We start from the raw sequence: 20,411 nt of genomic DNA, 5'->3' as shown, positions 1-20,411 counted from the left end.
TTCACTTGTTATTGGTTTATGTTTATTGCATTGTATCTATTTATCCAATGCTTTTAGGCTGATGGAATAAATGTCTTGGGGCCACTTAGGTAAGGTTAGGGTAGTTATGGTTTCTTCTTCTTGTAGGTTGTAAATGAAATTGTACAATACATGTTTCCTTTTTTATCCAAACTAAATTATAGTATTTATAATGGGTATTATTTGCTAGTGTCTGGGCCCCTTTACACAAGCTTGAAATAGCTTACCAGAGTGTGCCATTTCACATATTTGTATTAAGTCTTATGATTGTACTTGTCTTTTAACTTCCGTGAATAAATTAAACAGCTAAGCAGTTAGAAGCTTAACGGCTCATTTTTTCTTCCATTTCTATTGAAGTGCTCATATTATGCTTTTTGGCTTTTCCCCTTTCCTTTATTCCTTTGTTATATATCTTCTTGTGCACGTTATAGGTTTACAAAGTAAAAAAGCCCAAAGTCCACCCCAAAGGGACTTACCATCTTCAACAGAAAACACTGTTCACAAACTGCTCCAAACAGCTCTATTGTAGTCCAGCCTTTACTTACTTCCGGTAAAGAAGTGAGATGTCTCACTCTGTAGCTAAAACAGAGAGCTCAACACACAGGGTGAAAAGAGGAGCTGCAGCAATGTGCAGTATAACAAAAATATGGTGTTTTCTGAAAATTTAACTACATAAACCTATTCTGGTATAACCTCTAAATACAATTATGAACCGGAAAATGAGCATAATATGAGCACTTTTATACAACTGAATTTAAAAACAATATTTAACTAAATACAATTGTTTTATTTTATTTATTTTTTACAAAAAAACTACCAACAGTGAATTGCATTTCTTGATATCAGCAACTACGCTTTTTATTTAGAAAAATGTCCAGCTGGTACAACTTAAAGGTCCAATGTGTAGGAATTTCTCCCATCTAGCGTTGAGATCATATCGCAATCAACTCTCTCGCACCACGCAGTTCAAAGTACGTATTACAGCTACGGTAGCCTTCACGCTTCAAAACTAGCTCTTTTCAATATCCTTTTTCTTTTTCTGGGCGAAGAAGAAGACTCCTGTTCCTGAAATTTGGATTTTGAATACGTGTCGTCCTCCATGTTTCCTTCTTCAAACTTGCCGGGGGCCAGGAAGCTACGATACCCATTAGCAGCATTAGCAGCACCTGTGAGTTTATCATGTGACAGCGAAAACGCAAAAGGCGGAGCAGTATGTCCTGTATGTCCCTTACCGGCTAACGTATTTCAAGATGGCGCATGAATATGGAGTGTCTACCCCAGTTCATGCGAATGCAAATGTAAAATTTCAATCCAAAAGGAATACTTAAAATTCATAGTGGTGGTAAATATTCATGAAAAAGGACAAGTTTGTGAACGGGCAACACAGATTTTGATAATGAACAACTAAACACGTTACACACTGGACCTTTAAATCTGCTGAGTGGACCCTGCCCAGTGTAATGTCATGGCCGGATGGGATGAGAAAGAATACATTATCATACATTATAGGTGCCAATCACATTCACACTTTTTAAACACAGGACTATCCCAATCTGACAGTTTGGGAATCCCGTGGACAGTTTTCCGTTAGAAGAAACTGATTGTTGTCTGGGACACATAGAGTTTAATGAACACACAAATAAATTATTAATTATTATAAATTATATTTGAAAATTACTTTTATTTCTTGCATCCGCAATATAAAATCTAACCCAAACAATCTCATCACACATGTTGGCGATCACAGCCCCACGCCTACCTATATTATAATAAAAAAGGCGTAGCTCCAAGCCTGACTCTTTAAAAAGATGACCTGTGCAACAGCGTTTTATTTCACTGATTCTCTGCTTTGTTTTAACGACGCTCACTCTCTTCAGTCACTCTCTAGCTCGCTCCACCACATACCATGCTGGTGGAGCTCGTTGAGCTTCTGGCCCAGTCAAGACGGTTCAGACCGCTGCAACTTTTCCCCTACAACGTTCTAAAACTGAGATTTTATTTATTTTGCAGCATTCTCACCATTCTCCTGTGACCCCTGTCATCCATCATGCCACTTTAAAGTCTGCTGTCAATTGTTGTGCCTTTTCCAGTGCTCAATTAAGCATCAACGGATGCTAAAAACACTCCTGTAGTGTCTGATTTATACCACGCACAATAGCAACAGGATGGGACCGAATTAACTTTCAACTCAGTGTACTGTAGTATGCTTGTGTTTTTGTATATGTCATTATCATGCACAACAGAACAAAAAATGCAAGAATTAAATCCCCCTTCCAATACCATGGATATAGTGCCACTCGGCCAGCCATGCCAAAACACTTATGCACTTCAAAATTTAATGGGAAATAATCTCAAAATGAAATAGCACAACGTGGCATCAACATAAAACACAGCGCATTCAAGCCGGAGAGCGGAGTTGACTTTGCAATGAAAGCAAAAGACTTTCACCCAGGAAACACTTGTCTGTTCCTCGGGAGTGTTTTAATTCAAACCACAATCTTTGTCCTAAACTTAACGAGTCATTTTGGTGCCTAAACTTAACTGTCATCGCCGCATGAGCTTCACTTGTTCAGCGTACACTCCACCTCCATGGCCCCTGAAAGGCCCGACATCTGGCGGTGCCTGTAACCTATTGGCGGCTAAACAACTGCCGCTGGTAGCCGGCGTCCCAGTGCTCTGTAGCGGCTAAATACAACCATCAACTGCTGCTCTGATTTTACTGTTCTATGGCACTATGTGTTCACGTTACAGCGCTTTACTTAGTTTAAAACACTTTTAGTTTAGGTATATAATTAATATGTGGCTATTGATGAAGTATGATTACATTTTGGCGGAGATATACATTTTGTTTCCCCACTGGGGATAAAAATAATTGAGCAGAGGCAGAGATATGTAGACCAGAAAGGGGGAAATCCCACGCACCCCACCGGCAAATCGCACCCTTCTAATATGTATAGCTAATATTTGCTAAATCCCTTTGGGTAAGCGGTGAAGAGTTTTCTGGAAAGTTTTGGTAAAGAGGCAGATTGATAACTTTAGCTAGCTAGCTTTGCTAGATGTTGTTTTGCAAAAAACTCTTTAAAAAATATATAATAAATAAAATGTTATTACCAACGATTTGGCTGACATCTCCCAGACAGCCAGAGACTTCCTGTCACCTACACTACGGAGTGTGTGTTAAGGGGGGGGGGGTTAACAGTTACACATTTCAAATAAGAAGAGTCAAGTTATTGGTTGCATTTGAAGCAGGAAGTTTTAAATCCAATCACAGTAAGAGACGGAGACCTTCGACAAGTTGTCTTGGTCAACGCTGGCTCCCACTGAATGCTCATATAGTAAATGGCTAAAGTAAAGGTAAAACCCATGGCTGCATGTGCTGCTACATGTTCACAATAAGTATTCTTACGTACGTCTGTATGATGGTTGTCTTCTCCTGTTGCACTGCAAGTGGCTGATGGAGAACAGACTTTTCATTTTCTTTAGTACACAAGGAACTATGACAAATACATGTATCTGAATCTGAAGGCAACAGTTGCCAATTCTCAAGTAATTTCATCCCTTTCCACACTTATTATGTCAAGTTGAAATAACATTTCACACCAGACTATTTCTAGAGAAATGGAAGGTGTACTGCTGTTCATCCAGATGGCCTAATACGTTCTAATGGCAGGTAGAAGATCCTCAGCATGCGCTTTCCATTTAATGTTTCTCTCCAAAACAAACTGTTGGTATCCTTGAGGTCTAACACACATTTTCCATGTGTTTCTGCCCTCGTAAAACATTTGCAAAGCTATTTTTAAAAAGTTTTTTTTTTTTTTAAACTGTGTTGTTTACAGCACATCCATGTTCATTATCTTGCAGTCGTCTTCACTACTTGTGTGAGTAGGCCTGTAACAATTATTAAATAATTCTCTAATTGCAATTTTATTAAGTAATCGTGGTACTTGTTTAACCGCAATTAATTGCTAACATTAGCTAAGGGCCGGAAACGATATAATACTGTACTATTGTCAATTGTATGTTCATTTAAGAAAAAAATACGTTTTATGATAATAAAGAGGCGTGGTTAACTTCATAGGCTGTGCACCTGTGTTATTACAGTACATCGGGAAGGAACTTGTTGTGGTGGAATATGTGGCCGTCCAAAAGTTGTTTTAGTCGTGCAACAGAAAACTCAGATTGGAGTTTTTTGTGATTGTTGCAGGCAAAAATCTTTGATTATGCGGCACATTTTCTTAAAAAATGCGATGGAATATGCAGGATATTTATGCAATTTTATGCGATGAAATCGCGGGGACTTGCAAAAACTGCGGTTCGATGAAAAAGAGAAAAAAAGTGATTCCCCCAACACCCTGCTTTTCGATGATGTTCACGTCGCGTAATTACGTCACTTCATAACTTTCCCATGGCAACAGGGGAAAATGGCTGCTCTTGTGTGAAGTAAACGCAACATTTTTCAACTTTCTGCTAAGATATATGCGACTTTTTTGCAATGAAAATGCGGGGATTATGAAATCATGCAAGTCCCGCATATTTTGCGCGGAAATCTGCAATTTATGCAGCGAAAGTGTGGCGTATTTGGAAAAATGCGGCCCCCCGCATAAAAATGCAGACTTTGGCTGATTATGCATTGAATTATGTGATCGCATAATTGCTTTTTTCTAGAGGGACTGGATAGTCTAGCTAGCAGCCTGGATTTACCCTGCGGAGATCTGAGGAGCAGTTAGCCAAAGTCCTCATAAATCCATCCAAGTTTAGAACGCCAACACAAAGGAAAAAGAAGGTAACGGACATCCGGCTGAAAAAGAGGGACATCTGGCGGAATTTCTGGCGGCACCAGAGCAATCACAGGAGAGGAAGGTCGTGGATATAGACTAGGCTGGCTGTAACATTAACTTATACAGCTGTACTTATTAGCCCTTGATGTATTACCGTCCTTTCTCTTTTTTAAATATTAACCAATGATTGGCCCTGCTGTTTCAGCTAAATTATTCCTTGTCCACAGGACTTCTCCCTTCCTATTTCAAGCCCGCAACCATCCAGCCCATATTGAAGAAAACCAGCTCATTTATTCCTGCTTTCCTATTCATATAATTTTTCTACCTCTCTTTCTGTCTCCTGTTTTCTTTTCCTCTGGAGTATGCCTCCATTCATTTGGAAACTTCCCCCTCCCCTTTCATCAGTGTGTTTGTGCAGCTGTGTGTCGTGGCTACCGTGTCATGTATTAATTAAATCATCACACTGGTGTTACAGGACAAATTGGGCCCCATCATCTCGGCAGAGCTCGGGAATCACTCTTTTTATGATCCGGCATTGCATTGCATTGCACTGCACTGAGGTGTTTGATTGAAATAGATAGCTCTCACTGGCCTTTTTTTTTTGCCTTTTTACACCGCTACATGCCTCCACTGTGTTTTCCACGCACTCACAGCAACATGCAAAACCGAGACCCAGCTGGGAGGTAAATCACACGGAATATCCACTCTGCTTTTTACTTTTTCTTTCTTTCTTACGTTAACAGGAGAATCCCGCTGTGTCTCATTTCACATGATTTTGGGGGCATCTGTACCTCAATTTAATATTAAAGTGAGAGGCATTGCAGGGAGAAGAAGTAAGAAACATAACAAAGAGAATGAAGGAATAGCTTTCTTTGACTTGACTTAAGTTCCTTATTGTGAGTCATACAAATTCTGTAGGGCCTATTTAGACAAGGACAAGGAGTAGAACAAAATAAAACAAAATAAGTAAAATAAATAAATAATAATATATAATAATATATATATAAGTAAAATAAATAAACGACATTTCAAAACAGCCTTGTTCTGATGACATTGATTGCTGTCATGAAAAAGGGGATGAAACGGGAGGAAGTGCATTTGCTGTGCGAACACCGCCTCTTTTATGTGGGGGACTGCCCATTTCTACGACGCTCCATTATTCTGACCTATCAATAACCCGAAAAATTCCCTGTGGTCCTACAGCCCACTAGTCCGACGTCCCTTTGGTGGCGAAATTACGAATCCCGCTATGGCCACGCCAAGACCCGCCCTATGCAGCAGCTCGATTGGTTGGGGTTAGACATTTGACCTTCAGTGGTTATGGTTAGGATATTAGATTGGGATAGGACATGTACAAATGGGGTTACGTTACCTCGCGTAAGCATGGACGCCTGGCCAATAAATGCTGTTGAAGGGCGGGTCTTGGCATGGCCATAGTGGGATTCGTAATATCGCTGGTGGACGTCGGACTAGTGGGCTGTTGGACCAAAGCAAATTTTTCGGGTTATTGAGAGGTCGTAGCAATGGAGCTCCAGAGAAATGACATGGTACGTTTTATGCGGGGCCGCGGTAACGGAAATAAATCCAGGGCATGTTGATCTTTCTTCATAGTACAGGCCTCAGGTGTTTATTAGTGTAACCATGATGACAGAGCTCCCCTTACCCAACCACAGTTGTTCTTTGAACCCAAACTAAGATCTTTTCCCAAACCTAACAAAGTAATTTTTGTGCCTAAACCTAATCAATCCTTAACAATAGCACTCATAACATCATAAAACCGATTTATTTTTCAATATTGGGTAATTGTTTTGCCAGGCACCGAGAAATGATGTGGAGCATCAAATCAGATAAGGCTATATCAGTTTTAAAACAGACAAACATATTTTGCCGTTAGATTTGGAGTTGGTTTAACCGCATCTGTGAGCCCTACTTGCCTTAAAGTTAACACATACCTCAGAATTAGTCGTGGTTCCTTGTAAATGCACAGTTGTATTGTACTATATTATATATGTGAGATAAGCAGAAGTTGTTAGTAGTGTCACTTCTGGCAACATTGGTGCAAATGCTTTTGCTTCAAATGAACTAAATCTTTTTTGTAAGTTACTGAACTGATGGCTTGTTTTTTTAGGTGAATACTTATGACATCTGATTTGCTGCTCTGATTCTTCAAAGTAGTCAAGGCAAATAATAAGACACCAAATTATAATGTTTGTTCATGTATGCTGCACCTTATTGTATCATGGAAACCAAGTCACATTAGCACTACTAGACTCCAGTATTGCAGTCGAAAGTGCAAGAGAAACTAATTTGCCTTTTATAAAAAAAAAAAAAAAGATAATTAGTATAAAGTCCTGGATGCATCCATTCCTAGACAACCTTGAGGATCATTTGAATTGGTTCCATGCTTGGGGGGCTGTTCTTCACATTAAAGGTAGCAGTGTCAAAGGGAAGGCACTCAGCAGGAGTAAGAACAGCATGATGAAAGGTATGGTTTGAAGACATGCGGGACCACAGACCACTTCATTCTGCTCTTAATCCAATACCCCCCAATGATGGTAATTAGGCAGTATATGCCGCCACTGCTAACCACCACTGAGCTGCTTCCAATTCTGCACAGTGCACACCACTTGAGGAAACATTAGCCTCAGCAGGTTTTAGCCAAAGAGAATTCATTACATGTAATTTGCCGTCAGTCTATTTTATTCTTTTTTTTTTTTACCAAGTTGCCATGGATTTCAGAAGATATCTCATTAATGATGTTTAAATCGACACTGTTTTTGTTCTTCGCTCTGACGGGGTGATGAAAGGCAATGTCCCTTCCCTGCATGACCGCTGCCCTACTTATTACACACCATCGCTCAGACTGAAGAATCCACTGCCACTGTCATTGCTCTCCTCCATCTCACCCAAAAAACACGATCCCTTCATGTTGATTTTCGATTTGATCATTTTCATGTGCAGAACAACAAGGGCACTGAAACAGAATTGTGTCCATGTCTGCAACTTTATAATACTTTAAGGGAGCCAAAGAGGGGTTTTGAATCGCTTAGGGTTGTCTAACCTTATGTTGTCAATATGTTTCACATTTCGTGAGAACTCTGAAGAAAGCCTCTCTCATCGCTTCTATTGTATTATAAATTGTATCATTGTTTTCCTGTCTGTGTGAACCAACCTTGAACCAATCCTCTTGTGCTCTCCGGAGTTTCTTTCTTGTCTTACTACGTGCCATCTACATGAATGGAGCAATTGTTTGTGTGTATATCCTTTTATTAAACCTTTAGAACATTGTGAACTGAACCCTGCTTCATGTTACTTTTTTCTCCGAGATCTCGCCACTGCTTTCAGAATCAATAGGGACGTAAAACCATTCAGAGGAAAAAGACTGTAGCTGGTGTGGTGTGGGTATGATTACAGTATACCAACAATCCCACATAGTGGAACAAGAAGAAATGCAATATAATTTAATCAGAAGGTGTCTGTAGGAATATATAAATCTTGAGACATGGTTCAAAACCCTGATATATATCTCCAGGGCGCACATTATGAAAAGTAAATGCACTGACAGCAACAGCAATGTTGCATACCGTTCAGATGTAATGCATTGCTTTTTCAGTCAAGCTGCGTATACTTTTCATATTTAAAACCCATCAAAACCAACAACTTTAAAAATCTCTCCCACACAATGATTGGATCATCAGCTAGCTTATCAGCGTCACAGATGAAAGTTGCTCATGTGAACACACAGGCTGTTTATTGTGAGTAAGATATGATTAACTGGTTGACTCAGTGATGTTACTCAAGATATTTCAACGTGGTGTATCATTCTAATTCTAAGAATCACCAGATGGCCCAGTCTCTTTTAGCCTAGATCTAAGAATATCCAGAAGGCTTGAACTCATCTTGTCTAAATCTACTCTATGAGAGAAGGCTCACTTTCCTTTAGTCTACACCTACTGAGTAGTCTCAACTTAGTGTATGAATGACTAGAAGGCTTAAACTCCTAGGACATTGTCTGATGGACATAAGCATAGCACTGAGCATTTGATGGACACAAGTTTTATAAACAGACATGCTGTTTTCATGCGATGAAGGTATGAGTTACTGCTTGACACATGACTTTACAATGGTGTTGTTGAATCGTTCAACTCTAATTCAGAGAATAGTTTTAATGTATTGTTTCCTTTGGTCTAGCTCCACCAATGATTGGTTGATCCCATCACATTCTCACGCCCATGGTGTCAAAAAGCAATGCTTAGCCAGGTGCCTTTGGCGTTTGCTATCTACGCAAAAAGTCTCCTTTAGCGTATCAGTTACACGCAGTGGGGCTTTCAACCAATTTGCGCTTGGTCGGGACTCTTGGCGTCACTTTTTGACGCTCTGGGTTGGGACTGATCTTCATCATTCATCACCGACATGCGGCACAAGAACAGGACAGTTAGGTTTGGGAAAAGATGGTGGGTGGGGTTATAAAATGTACGTTTCAGTGAGACGCGGGACAAGAACGGGACATGAACCCCAGTCTCCTGGGTGAAAGTCCTGTGTTGTTGACCCATCGCATGCAGATATTTGGTCTTTCATACTACTCGCTACCGTTGTCGCTCTTAATACTACTTCCACATACAGTACTTCCATACGCTAAAGGGAGATTTTTGAGTCAATATCTGGTGCAGAGAGCCACTGACCAAGCAGTACAAATCACTATTTGAGGAGTTGGGAATGAAAATGGGTTGTTAGTCCAATTTCCTGAAGTCTTGATTTAAGATTGGCCAGTCTTTAGTAGCCTAGGTTAAAGAATGGCAAGAAACGACAGTACCATTTAGACAAGTTTAATAACGACAAGAAGATCAGTCTCCTTTAATCTGGACCTAGCAATGTCTGGAAGGCCCAATCTATTTTTAGTCTAGACCCACTAGAGAAGCACACAAAAGGCCCACAATCCCTGTGTCTAAATCTAAAAATGTCAAAAAGCCAAGTATGTCTTAGTATAGAACTAAGAATGACCACAACGACCACAATATCTACATGCCCATAAGACTAGTCTGTTGTGTTGCTCTAGCAATAATCAGAAGACTATTATCCTTTTGCCTGTAAAGAACGACATGAAGGCTAGCTCTCCTTTTCTCAGTTCTAAAACTAAAAGGTAAAGAACAATAAAACATTGCTAGAGTTCCTTGGCGGACTTTCTCCGTGTTTTCCCCCAGCTACTGACCAATTGGTCATTGATGTAATTAGTAGTCTATATCGACAACTTTTCATTTCTGGGATTGTTCAGGTGCTGCCGGAAATTCTGCCGGATGTCCCTAATTTTTCGGCTGGATGTCCGTTACCTTCCTCTTTCTTTGTGTTGGTGTTTCAAACTCGGGTGGATTTATGAGGACTATGGTTAACTGCTCCTCAGATCTCTGCAGGGTAAATCCAGACAGCTAGCTAGAATATCTGTCCAATCTGAGTTTTCTGTTGCACGACTAAAACAACTTTTGAACGTACACATGTTCCACCAAAACAAGTTCCTTCCTGAGGCTATTTTGCAGAGGCACCGTGGCTCTGTCCGGCGTTTAGCACTGCCCAAGACAATTGTGATTGGTTTAAAGAAATGGCAATAAACCAGAGCACATTTTTCTCCTGTCCTGGAATGCTGCTCACCACACCCTCCTCCGCAGTGCTGTGGAAGAGGGTCTGGCAATGCGAGACTATGTAATTAGTAACTCTGCACTCCAATGTGTCTTCTTTGAAAGAAGTCTGACCATTACATCCATTACACCATTGCTTTATCAGCAGTTAGTGCTGCCAAAGGCAAAGGGGGGGGGGGATGTTGAGTCTCTGTAAGACACAGATGAAGGTGAAGGAAGTCAAGAGAGAGAGAGAGAGGATACATAGTGAGGGATCTTGGCTGGATGACAGTGGGAGGAAGGGACGGGCGATGAGAGAGAAAGAAAAGTTGTGAAGGAGAGAAATATGAGGACATGTCACATTGTACCACCGTTTCATTTTTTTCTGACTTGTCACTGCAGTGGCCTGTCCCTGGAGAGAAAGAGGGATACGGAGCTATGGGGAGGAGTGATGAGAAAGAGCGAGCAATGCGGGATTTGAAGAGGGATAAAGGGGTAGATAGAGAGAGAGTAGGACATTGTGATGTGAGGCCCGGTGGCTGAGGATCTCGGGGGACGAGCCTGTGGGCTTTCAGAGACAAACATTAATAATGAAACGCTAATTCCCTCTGTCCTCCTTTCTTTCCCTTCTCCTCACTGTCTCTCTGTATGTCATTTTCTCTCTGTGTCTCCATGGCCGCCTTTATTTCTCTTAATCTTCTTTGCCTTTACACGCACACTTTTTTACTCACCCACATTCTGTCTTGCCTTGTACCAAAAACAAGCTCTTTATTGCAGTTCCAGTTATTAACTTCTTCTGCTATTTGAAAAGATTATGCTCTGTGTGTGTGTGTGTGTGTGTGTGTGTGTGTGTGTGTGTGTGTGTGTGTGTGTGTGTGTGTGTGTGTGTGTGTGGTGTGTGTGTTTGGATGGGGGTAAGTTAAAAACTGTGTCTTACGTTGCCACAATTAAACTTGTTCTCTTCCCTTAGGTTACTTTCTCGTTCAGTGTTTCACTTGTGTTACTCATTCGTCACAAAGTCTCCTATTGCTTTTTAGCTGTTCATAAAAGTTTAAATATTTTAAACATTGTTCGGCTCAATGTGGCACAACACTCTTCAATGTCACAGTCAGACAGCCTGAGACAAAAGACCCTATTTCCCCTTGATATTAAAGGTGCTGTAGGTAGGATTATGAAGATGCAGGACTTGGCCAAAGAATTTGAACATCAACAACTTCTCAGTCCCTCCCCCCCTTTCTGCTAAAGCCAAACAGTCTCCTTTTTATTACCTGCTTTATGTAGTTCTATTGGAATATAGGGTCAGTTTCAGCAAATATGACAGACAGTTAGTTTTATAAGTCTTACCTATTGCATCTTTAATATTTGCTTTTAACATCGTAATCAGGATAGTAAGGGAATGGCCAGACTACATTAGGAGGTGGAGAGGAGCCCTTCAACTGCAAAGGAAAAATAAGAGAAACCCATACAGCTGCATCGAGCTAAGACTAGTAATAACTAGGGATTTATATTTTTCCCCAAAATTAGATTTTTTTGTCCCGGGAACAGAAGCATACTATCCCGGGAATCCTAGGAATTTGTATTGTCAGGAATTTCATGGCGGAAAATAAGTCCCTTCAGCATTTATATTTGTCTCTCCATGTGTCTTTCAGTTCAACAGTCAACACACTCAACATTCTGATTCTAAATCTGATTACGCACATCCAACCTATAAACATAATTCAGTTTAGAAAGGTTAGTGTTTTGGTCAAATGAGTCGCATAAATAACATTCCTGATATAATTATATAGAGAATAGCGCACACAACTTTTTAGTCAGACAGAAAATGTGATCAGTTTCGCTTTCATTTCTGATATTTTGCGCACATGGCAGGATGACTACTGTGGGCCTACATGCATTATTGTGATTATAAGTGATTATAAGTGCATGCGAGTGAATATTGGCGTGCAAATGAGTTTCAATGTTCTATTCATTGTCTCAATGCGCTGTACGGACGTCATGCAAATGCATCAATTCGTCTGCGGAGGAGATTACCAACATTAATCGCCGCTGCTCCTGGCAGCTGAAGGGTGATGTTTTTGTGAAAAACAACACCATAAAGCCCTAACAGTTATTCTATCATTATGGCGATATTAGAATGTGCAGAATAGGTACTAAGGAAAAGTCAGGGCAGGAAGGAAACATTGCATTAACAATGACGGAATAATTCCATGTGTTAATCACAATGGTCAACGGCGTGTGCTGTGGCCGTTCTAGTGTTAAATAGGTTACTAGATGCCTGTAAAAAGGAGAGTTCTCTGCGATTCTGCAGACCACAACAATCCGGTGCAACCAAGGCTGGACACTCCTAGCTTCCTTCCGGAGTCCTTATGTTTTTTTCCCCCAGCGTATTTCCTTGGAGAACGTTGGCACCAAGATCCTGGTTGCAGCTGTCGCCATGGTCCTGCTGCACTCCCTGCTGAGCTCAGCGATGCCCTGCAATGTCATCCTGCGTCCTGCTGCTTCCTGCTACGTCCATCCATGCTCTGCTGGGCCATGCTACATCCTGTAATGCCCTGCAGCGCACTGATATGACATGAACTACTACGACTACCATTTGAAGTCACTGTTCCATTATTAATGTGACTATTATCGCCACTGTTCATCACATCCCCAACCGGCACCGTCAGACACCGCCTACCAAGAGCCTGGGTCTGTCCGAGGTTTCTTCCCAAGAGGGAGTTTTTCCTCGCCACTGTCGAACTGGTCGCACTGCTTGCTCTTGAGGGAATTACTGCAATTGTTGGGGCTTTGTAAATTATAGAGTGTGGTCTCGACCTACTCTATCTGTAAAGTATCTTGAGATAACTCGTGTTATGATTTGATACTATAAATAAAATTGAATTGAATTGACACAGTTAATTGACAGTATAAAATAGCAAAGAATTGCCGGTGTATCTTCAGATTGCCACCGCCCCTCCTGTGCACAATCACACCTGTTGATAATTTTTATTAAGGGCTTCATTGCCCATTCTCTCCAAGGACTCTGATGAAGATGTAACCTTACATCGAAACGTTAGCCACTGTTATGCACCTTAAGAAATAAAACCATCAAGTAAGAAGACATCTGTGTTGCATTTTTGCTATTTGTTACTAGATGCCTGTTGCTGTTCCTCCCCTGCCAATTTGTTTCTCAATACCTTAAGAGTATTCCACATCATTTAATTGACTAAGGATGTGTGTTGACCTAATTTGCATATTTGCATTCAATCACATTGTGGGCAGATTTGAACTAACATGACCCCTTATCAGTACCTTGTGCAAACGCAAAGACCCATAATCAGATTATTTAGATAAGGTATACGGTATACAGATGACATGTAAGAGTCAGGTATCCTTCAATCTTGTACTTTACTGGTAGCATGCACTATACAAGTGTGTAATGCACCATTGTCGATCACCACACATGCAGTTTACAAGGTCCCAAACTCACCCATTTTTCCTCCAGAGCCAGCAGCCTGTGTGGGTCTAAATGAACACGTAGTTAGAAAAGCTTTAGAAAGATTTAGAAAAGGGAGCTGTGTCCCCCTCGGAAAAATATGAAATACAACCCACTCCCCAAATCATGTAAAAATAACCATTCAGGGGGCTCAAAACATGTAAAACACGTCAAAACTCTTTGATACATTGGGGATTTTAAGAACACAGCAGTAGCGTGGGAAATAAAGAGATTTATGTAAATTTTAACTTTGGAACTTCTGGCTTTAAGTGCAGTAGTGCATGCTATTAATCAGACTAGTAATACCTTTAAAAGCAACCAGAACGCTGTTTTTTGGTGATGGCAAGAACAGTCTGGAGTATGTCATCAAAGCTTCACCCAACAAAGAAGCTGATATGTGTGAACTGCTGAGTCACCATGAGTGAATAGGCAACACTTTAACAAAACCACCAAAATGAGATTAAATGAAATATGCTCTGGGAGTTATAATACATTAGTTTAACATGTGTTGCTTTTGTCCAAGAAGAACTGTAACCCAGTGAAGGAATGCTGTTCTCCTGGGCAAACAGCCAATCAGAAGTTGGAAGTGAGCGTCTGGGACAGTCTATCTAGCAGCCAGGCACCTGGAGGATGTACTGTAGCTGCCCCCATAATCAGCTCTTCATGCATCATGGCACACAGTAACATTTTTGTGTTGCACAGCTTTGCGAGTAAATAGAACGAATTCAATGTTTTTTTTGGACAGATTAAGGAAATTATATGAATTTGTGAAACATATAATCCACAAAAATGGGTTGCTTTGGGATAGGATTTGTTTAAGTGCTTGATAAAAGCACAGAAATTGACCCGGCTGGCTTTAGTTCAATGTGCTTTTTCCATGGTCCAAGCAGGCAAGCAGTGAAAGCACAAATCCCAATGAAATCCAGGTAGCCAACAAGTGTGTGTTTCCAAATCCAGGAGACAAGAGGTTGTGGAGAGTCTAGGGAAGGGAGGGAGGCATGACAGTAGTCTTGGCGGTCTCAGCTTTCCATGCAACACGTTGGATATGGATGCTGGCAGTGGCTTTGCGGAAGTTTGGATTATTCACAAGAAGCTGTTTCTCAGTGTCTAAAACATAATACCTCTTCAATGAGAATGCTCTGGACATTCTGTGACTGCTTTTACATATGCTGCAGTTTGATTATGTGTGTACCATAAGTCAAGTCAACTTTATTGTCAATTCTGCAATATGTGCCAGACCTACATAGGAATCAAAAACACGTTTCTCTCCAACCCACGCTGCAATAAGAACAGGTACAACAAGTATAAAGATAACTAATATATACAATTAAGAAAGATAAAAAAAAAATGTAATATATACAATAAATAAATAAGGTTTATGACATTAGTAGTAATTGTTGTTGTAGCTGTATGTAGCTACTACCAGTGGTTGTTGTAGTAATGGTGGTAGGAACACTGTAGTAGCAATTTTAGTAAGTATACGTGACAAATTAAAGTGCATTAGTAGTAGTCACAGTGGTAGTTTTAGCATTAGGAGTGGCTAGTGGTAGTTGCAATAGAACGTGTCCACCGTGAAGCGTCATTTTCACGGCTCCCATTGATTGTCTAATGAGCAGCCGTGCAATGCATTCTGGTAGCATCGCGGGGGCTTTGGAAAAGCGGTGCTTCAAGTCGCCCGCTCCTCATTAGCATAAAATGACGACAGATTCAGCAACTGCATTGCCTATTTCTCGCTTTAAATGTTTTCAGAAACACATTTGGGTGAACTATTTTCATAAAATACGAGAAGGTTTTCCAAACGAGCCGCCATGTTGGTCCGTTTTGATATCCAGGAGCAGACAGCCCTTTTGTGACGCATTTGTCCAATCAGGTGCAGCCATTGCGGTTGTAGGAGCTTGTAGCCCCTTTTTTCTGGTCATTGAAGAGAAACTGATAACTGCTAGTAGCAAGCCCACTAGCATGCAATGATAGGAAGCAAGGGCCAAAAATGCCACAGTGGTAGATGCCACAGACATGTACCGTATATGTAGTAGTAGTAGCAGTAGTTGTAGCAGTCATCACAGTGGTAGTATTATCAGTAGCTAATTGTAGTTGTTCTGGTAGTGAGTGAAGCTAAGCAAATTACATTTGTAAAGCTCATTTCATTCCAGATGAGAATCCACACTATTTTCTCTCTGTTCCTAAATTTAGCAATCATCAAATCACGTCTTCTTCACCGCATTTGTCAACAGCGTAAGCCCGTTGTGCAACAGTAATAATCATCCGTGCGGAAACAGTGCGCTTTGTATAGTTACATTGATTATGCAAAGCTTGCAGCGTTGATTTTTTTTGCAATTGAGTTACTCGAGTGTCACGAGGACCATCCATTCTAGCGTCAAGCGTATCTTATCCAGCTTCCCAAAGGCTCTACCAGGGAGACGTGTGCATTTGGATACATATTATTGTTGTGTAAAAACAGGCATGTGTGTCCATGAAACAGGTCCACTTTCTGTAGTTTTTTCTACAGAACATGTCACTGCGACTTGACTCATCCCTGAGCAACCAAACATGTTCGTATGTAAATTTTTAGCAAACACTGTCGTGCCAGTAGATGATACAACCCACAAAACCATCCTGATCAAATCGTTTCAAACCAGTGGCAGATCAGAAAACAGTCATATGAATCATTTTTGTCATGTATATTTATAAGGGTTCTTTCGAAAGTCACTGGTGTATTTAGCCGTTAAGGTATTGTTTTGGTTTGCTTTGATATTTTTTTTGTTTTTCCAGAATCCATGACAAAAAGAACAAAATGAAGACAATGAAAACGCATGGGTTACTATGACATCACACGCTCTTTGAGTTCAGACGGAGAGTACATTCGAGAGCTTGCTGATTGCTCCTGTTTGTTCCTCCTAATTACACTGCACTTGTTTTCTCAGCATCTCCCTCGAACCTTTCTCTGTCACTTTAATTGCCCTTTTCTTTCGCCAGATTTAGCACCATCTACATTTACTGTACTATTGTTATAACGGAGTATGAGTCGCCAAACAAGCTTTTTTAACCACATAATGTATATTCATCCTTTAAACATATCCAGTTAAAATAGACACATTTGCAGACACTTGTTCATAGATGTGTGTATCATGTAGGCTTAGATAAGTGGACACTTATTGCATGCAGGGAATTGAGTCACTTCAGCAGCAGAGGGTACAATTTATAATAGGTACTAACAAACACAAATATACAAAAATGAAATGAATCAATTCATGTAAAAAAAAAACTAAAAAAACATGCCAATATAATTTGTTGGAGCAAGCACAGATGTACAATATTTGGAGACTTACTAGAAAAATATACAAAAATGTATCATGTCTGCTTTACATAATGCTTTGTTCCTTTTTGTGTTCTTCAGGTGGGAGGGAAGGACAATCCTGCTGTCGACCCCATAATCCACGGACTGAAGGGGGTGGTCCATCACGGTGAGTGGCAGTCCCCCCCACCCCACACCCCACCCAACAGTCACACTGTGCACTGACTCTTTATAGAGCCAGGATTGTAGGAGTTTTGATTTTCTAAATATATCCATCTTGCACTATTACGTTACAACTTTAGCTTCAGTTTAAACTGAAATTCATTTTGCGTTCCCAGTCAGCTCCTCTTAAAAAAAAAGAAAAAAAAAAAGATTATACACAAAGTCAGACAATTACACACATAGTACAAAGAAGACACATCAATAGCCACGGCAAAGAAACATGTTCCACAATATCCTCGAATCCAGATCTTTTCTGGCAGCCCACTGATTTCGGTTTAGCAACAGGATAGACCGATGTATGTTCTTGAGCCTGTTTTAACTAAATGAAGGGACTCTTAATCGCCTGTTAGAAGGCAAAAGTTGGTATTCATAGCTTAAAACGTGCATGGAGTCATTACTCAAGCTTTTAGCCCCTTTTAGCTAATTGTTTCTCCAGCCCACAGATTTAGCGTATCATTAAGTCCTGTTCTGTCCCTGGTGGCCAGAAGATGGAGGAGACTACCGTTTTCAGTAGCATTGCTGTGCTTAAGCTTCTGTCATCAGTGACCAGCCTTTGGTAGATTGGCCTTGTCGACTTGCTATTACATATTCTGTGTTGAAATATGGACTTACGTAGTAACCCATCAGTCCAAGATTCTGTTCCCTGCATTTGCTGGGACACACACAGGGATTGTGTTCACCCAGGCCATTTTTTTTTAGCAGTTGAACTGTAAGGCCTTAATTCGGGAGGTTTACCTCATTGACTGGTCATCGGAAGAACTGCTGCTGTCAGCCAATCAAGTTCCAGTATTGTGACGACTCCAGATTAATTCAGTTGAACTAATTAAATTCAATTTGCAGCTGCATTTATCTGCAAACTATTACAGCAGAAGAATATTCCTGTCATGAGCCATGATATATTTTAAAAACTAGACCTGAGTCCAGACCCGCTTAACACACTGATGGGGCATAATATCTGAACTGTAAATTTGCTTTGCTAATTTCCTCACTGTACTCAGGAGGGATGTGGAATTAGCATGGTAAATTAGTTCTGCTAACAGAGCCCTTATCTATCTGAGCTATGGTGGCATTATAGAGAGAGAGAAACCCAAACTCCAAAGGCAAAGGGAGGTAACATTAAGGTAATGAGAAATTAAATAATTTCTGGTAAGAGTTAAACATTAACATAAACTGATCCAATATATGTAAATATTGAAATGGAATGAAAAGAGGCAAACTGTAAAAGCATAGCTGCCTGGCAAATGTTTACCTTGCACGGCAGCTGGAGTCTCAAGATATCACAAGATACATGAAAAGCAGGGGATCAAGGATCATACGAAAACCCAACACGAAAACCGAGGGGGGATCAAGGATCACACGAAAACCCAACACGAAAACCGGGGGATCAAGGATCACACGAAAACCCATCTTGTCAGGCTTCAAGAAATATGTTTGAGTCTGAACCAGAAGCAGTTCACACCCATCAGCGTCCTATGAGGAGCTACTGCAGCACGGGTTTAGGTGTGTGTGCTGGTCAGCTGTTTGTTCAAAACAACAATGGCGGCTCCTACAGAGGTTAGCTTAGATGCTGCAATAGCATCAGTTACGTCATAACTGGAGAATATTTCTTCATTAAAAGAGAGAAAAGAATGGCACGGAATGTTTTCCTCGATGGAAAAGTTGTTTTCGCTCTTCTACCGACTGGCTTCTGCAAGAGTTTAATAGAAAACGTGGTTCATCCAATCACCTGCCAGGTATTTTTTTTGAAAGTGCCCGCTCCCCTTTCCCAAACGGTTTCCAATGACTGCTTCTCAGATGGTTCTGTCTTAACAAACTGATGGCCTCAGGTGAGGCAAGTGTGCTCAAATCAAAAATATATATAGACTCAAAGCACACTCAGAAAGCACAGACCTCTGCTATGGTCAGTCCACTCCAAAATACGGGCTCTTCCTTGGTCCATGCTACACCTTTCCACCAAATTTCATGAAAATTGGGGCAGCAGTAAAAAACATAACCTTCGTGACCAGGGTAATAATAAAAAGGAAGGAGACTTTCTCTAGCTCAAATAAGTCCTCAGGTGTGAAAATGTGATATGACTTTACCTATAAAAAATAATCCGTATCCTAGAGAACTAGAATGTATACCTGTGCATTAGTACTTTGTAGATGATTGATTCTTAAGCAACACATAAATACACCACCATTGATCATATTATTTATCGGTGGTAAATACGGACTGGGGGAGAGAGAGAGAGAGAGAGAGAGAGAGAGAGAGAGAGAGAGAGAGAGAGAGAGAGAGAGAGAGAGAGATATGCATTGACACTACTAAACTCTTGGTTGATGATTACAACAGGATACATGTGCACTGCTGTGACTGGTCAGTTTTGGCCTGTCCCTTTAACTGCAGACTCACCTGTGAAGAAGACATGAACATAATTAAAAACTCAGAAATCATGATGATGGAGATACCTTAGTTGTTGCAATAATTCACAATGCTGATAGATCATGAAGTACTACAAGAATTAAGTCATGCATGAATTTGGGATAATTTATGTACTCTTACCATACAGTTTTACCTAAACTATTTTATCAAACTTTTAACTGCAGGGTATTTTAAGCTTTGACTGTACTACTCATGAAAAAAAGCCTTAGCCTTTTGCATCATTTAGTGCCTCATATTTTATATTCACACAATAAATTAGGACTTCTGGGAGTTCAGTGTTTTTTTTTTTTTTCCCCTTTACATAAAATTATTTTACATCCATGTTTTGTTAGGACTGTATGCCCTCAGTCAAAAAGCAGTTGTCTCCTGCACGCAGCCCCAGAGTGCATCCCTGTCATGATCAAAAAATGTATCCTAAAGCAATGTTCTGTCTTGTCCGCCCCAAAGGGGCCTGCTCCCCTTCCATCAACAGAACGGCTTCAGAGTGAATTTTAGAGCTTCGGCATACACAAAACTTTGATAAAACCCCACCGCATGATACTTGCACTTTATCTCCTGCTCAGCTGTCTTAGAAAAACTACCCGGCCTCCATAATT

At 40.5% G+C, this 20,411-nt stretch overlaps 1 protein-coding gene across 2 annotated transcripts in view; it reads left to right on the top strand.

Annotated features, from left to right (window-relative positions):
• Positions 1-20,411, top strand: part of ptprga (protein tyrosine phosphatase receptor type Ga) — a 538,553-nt gene that overhangs the window by 374,617 nt on the left and 143,525 nt on the right. For both annotated transcript variants that reach the window (XM_039797848.1, XM_039797847.1), the window contains exon 6: positions 17,275-17,341. In XM_039797848.1, the coding sequence (XP_039653782.1) occupies positions 17,275-17,341 (67 nt within the window). The remainder of the gene's footprint in view (positions 1-17,274; positions 17,342-20,411) is intronic.

This window comes from Perca fluviatilis, chromosome 4 (genome assembly GCF_010015445.1).
Source record: "Perca fluviatilis chromosome 4, GENO_Pfluv_1.0, whole genome shotgun sequence".
Taxonomy (NCBI): domain Eukaryota; kingdom Metazoa; phylum Chordata; class Actinopteri; order Perciformes; family Percidae; genus Perca; species Perca fluviatilis.
The sequence above is the reverse complement of the archived record's forward strand: the minus strand, read 5'-3'. Positions and strand labels throughout refer to the sequence as shown.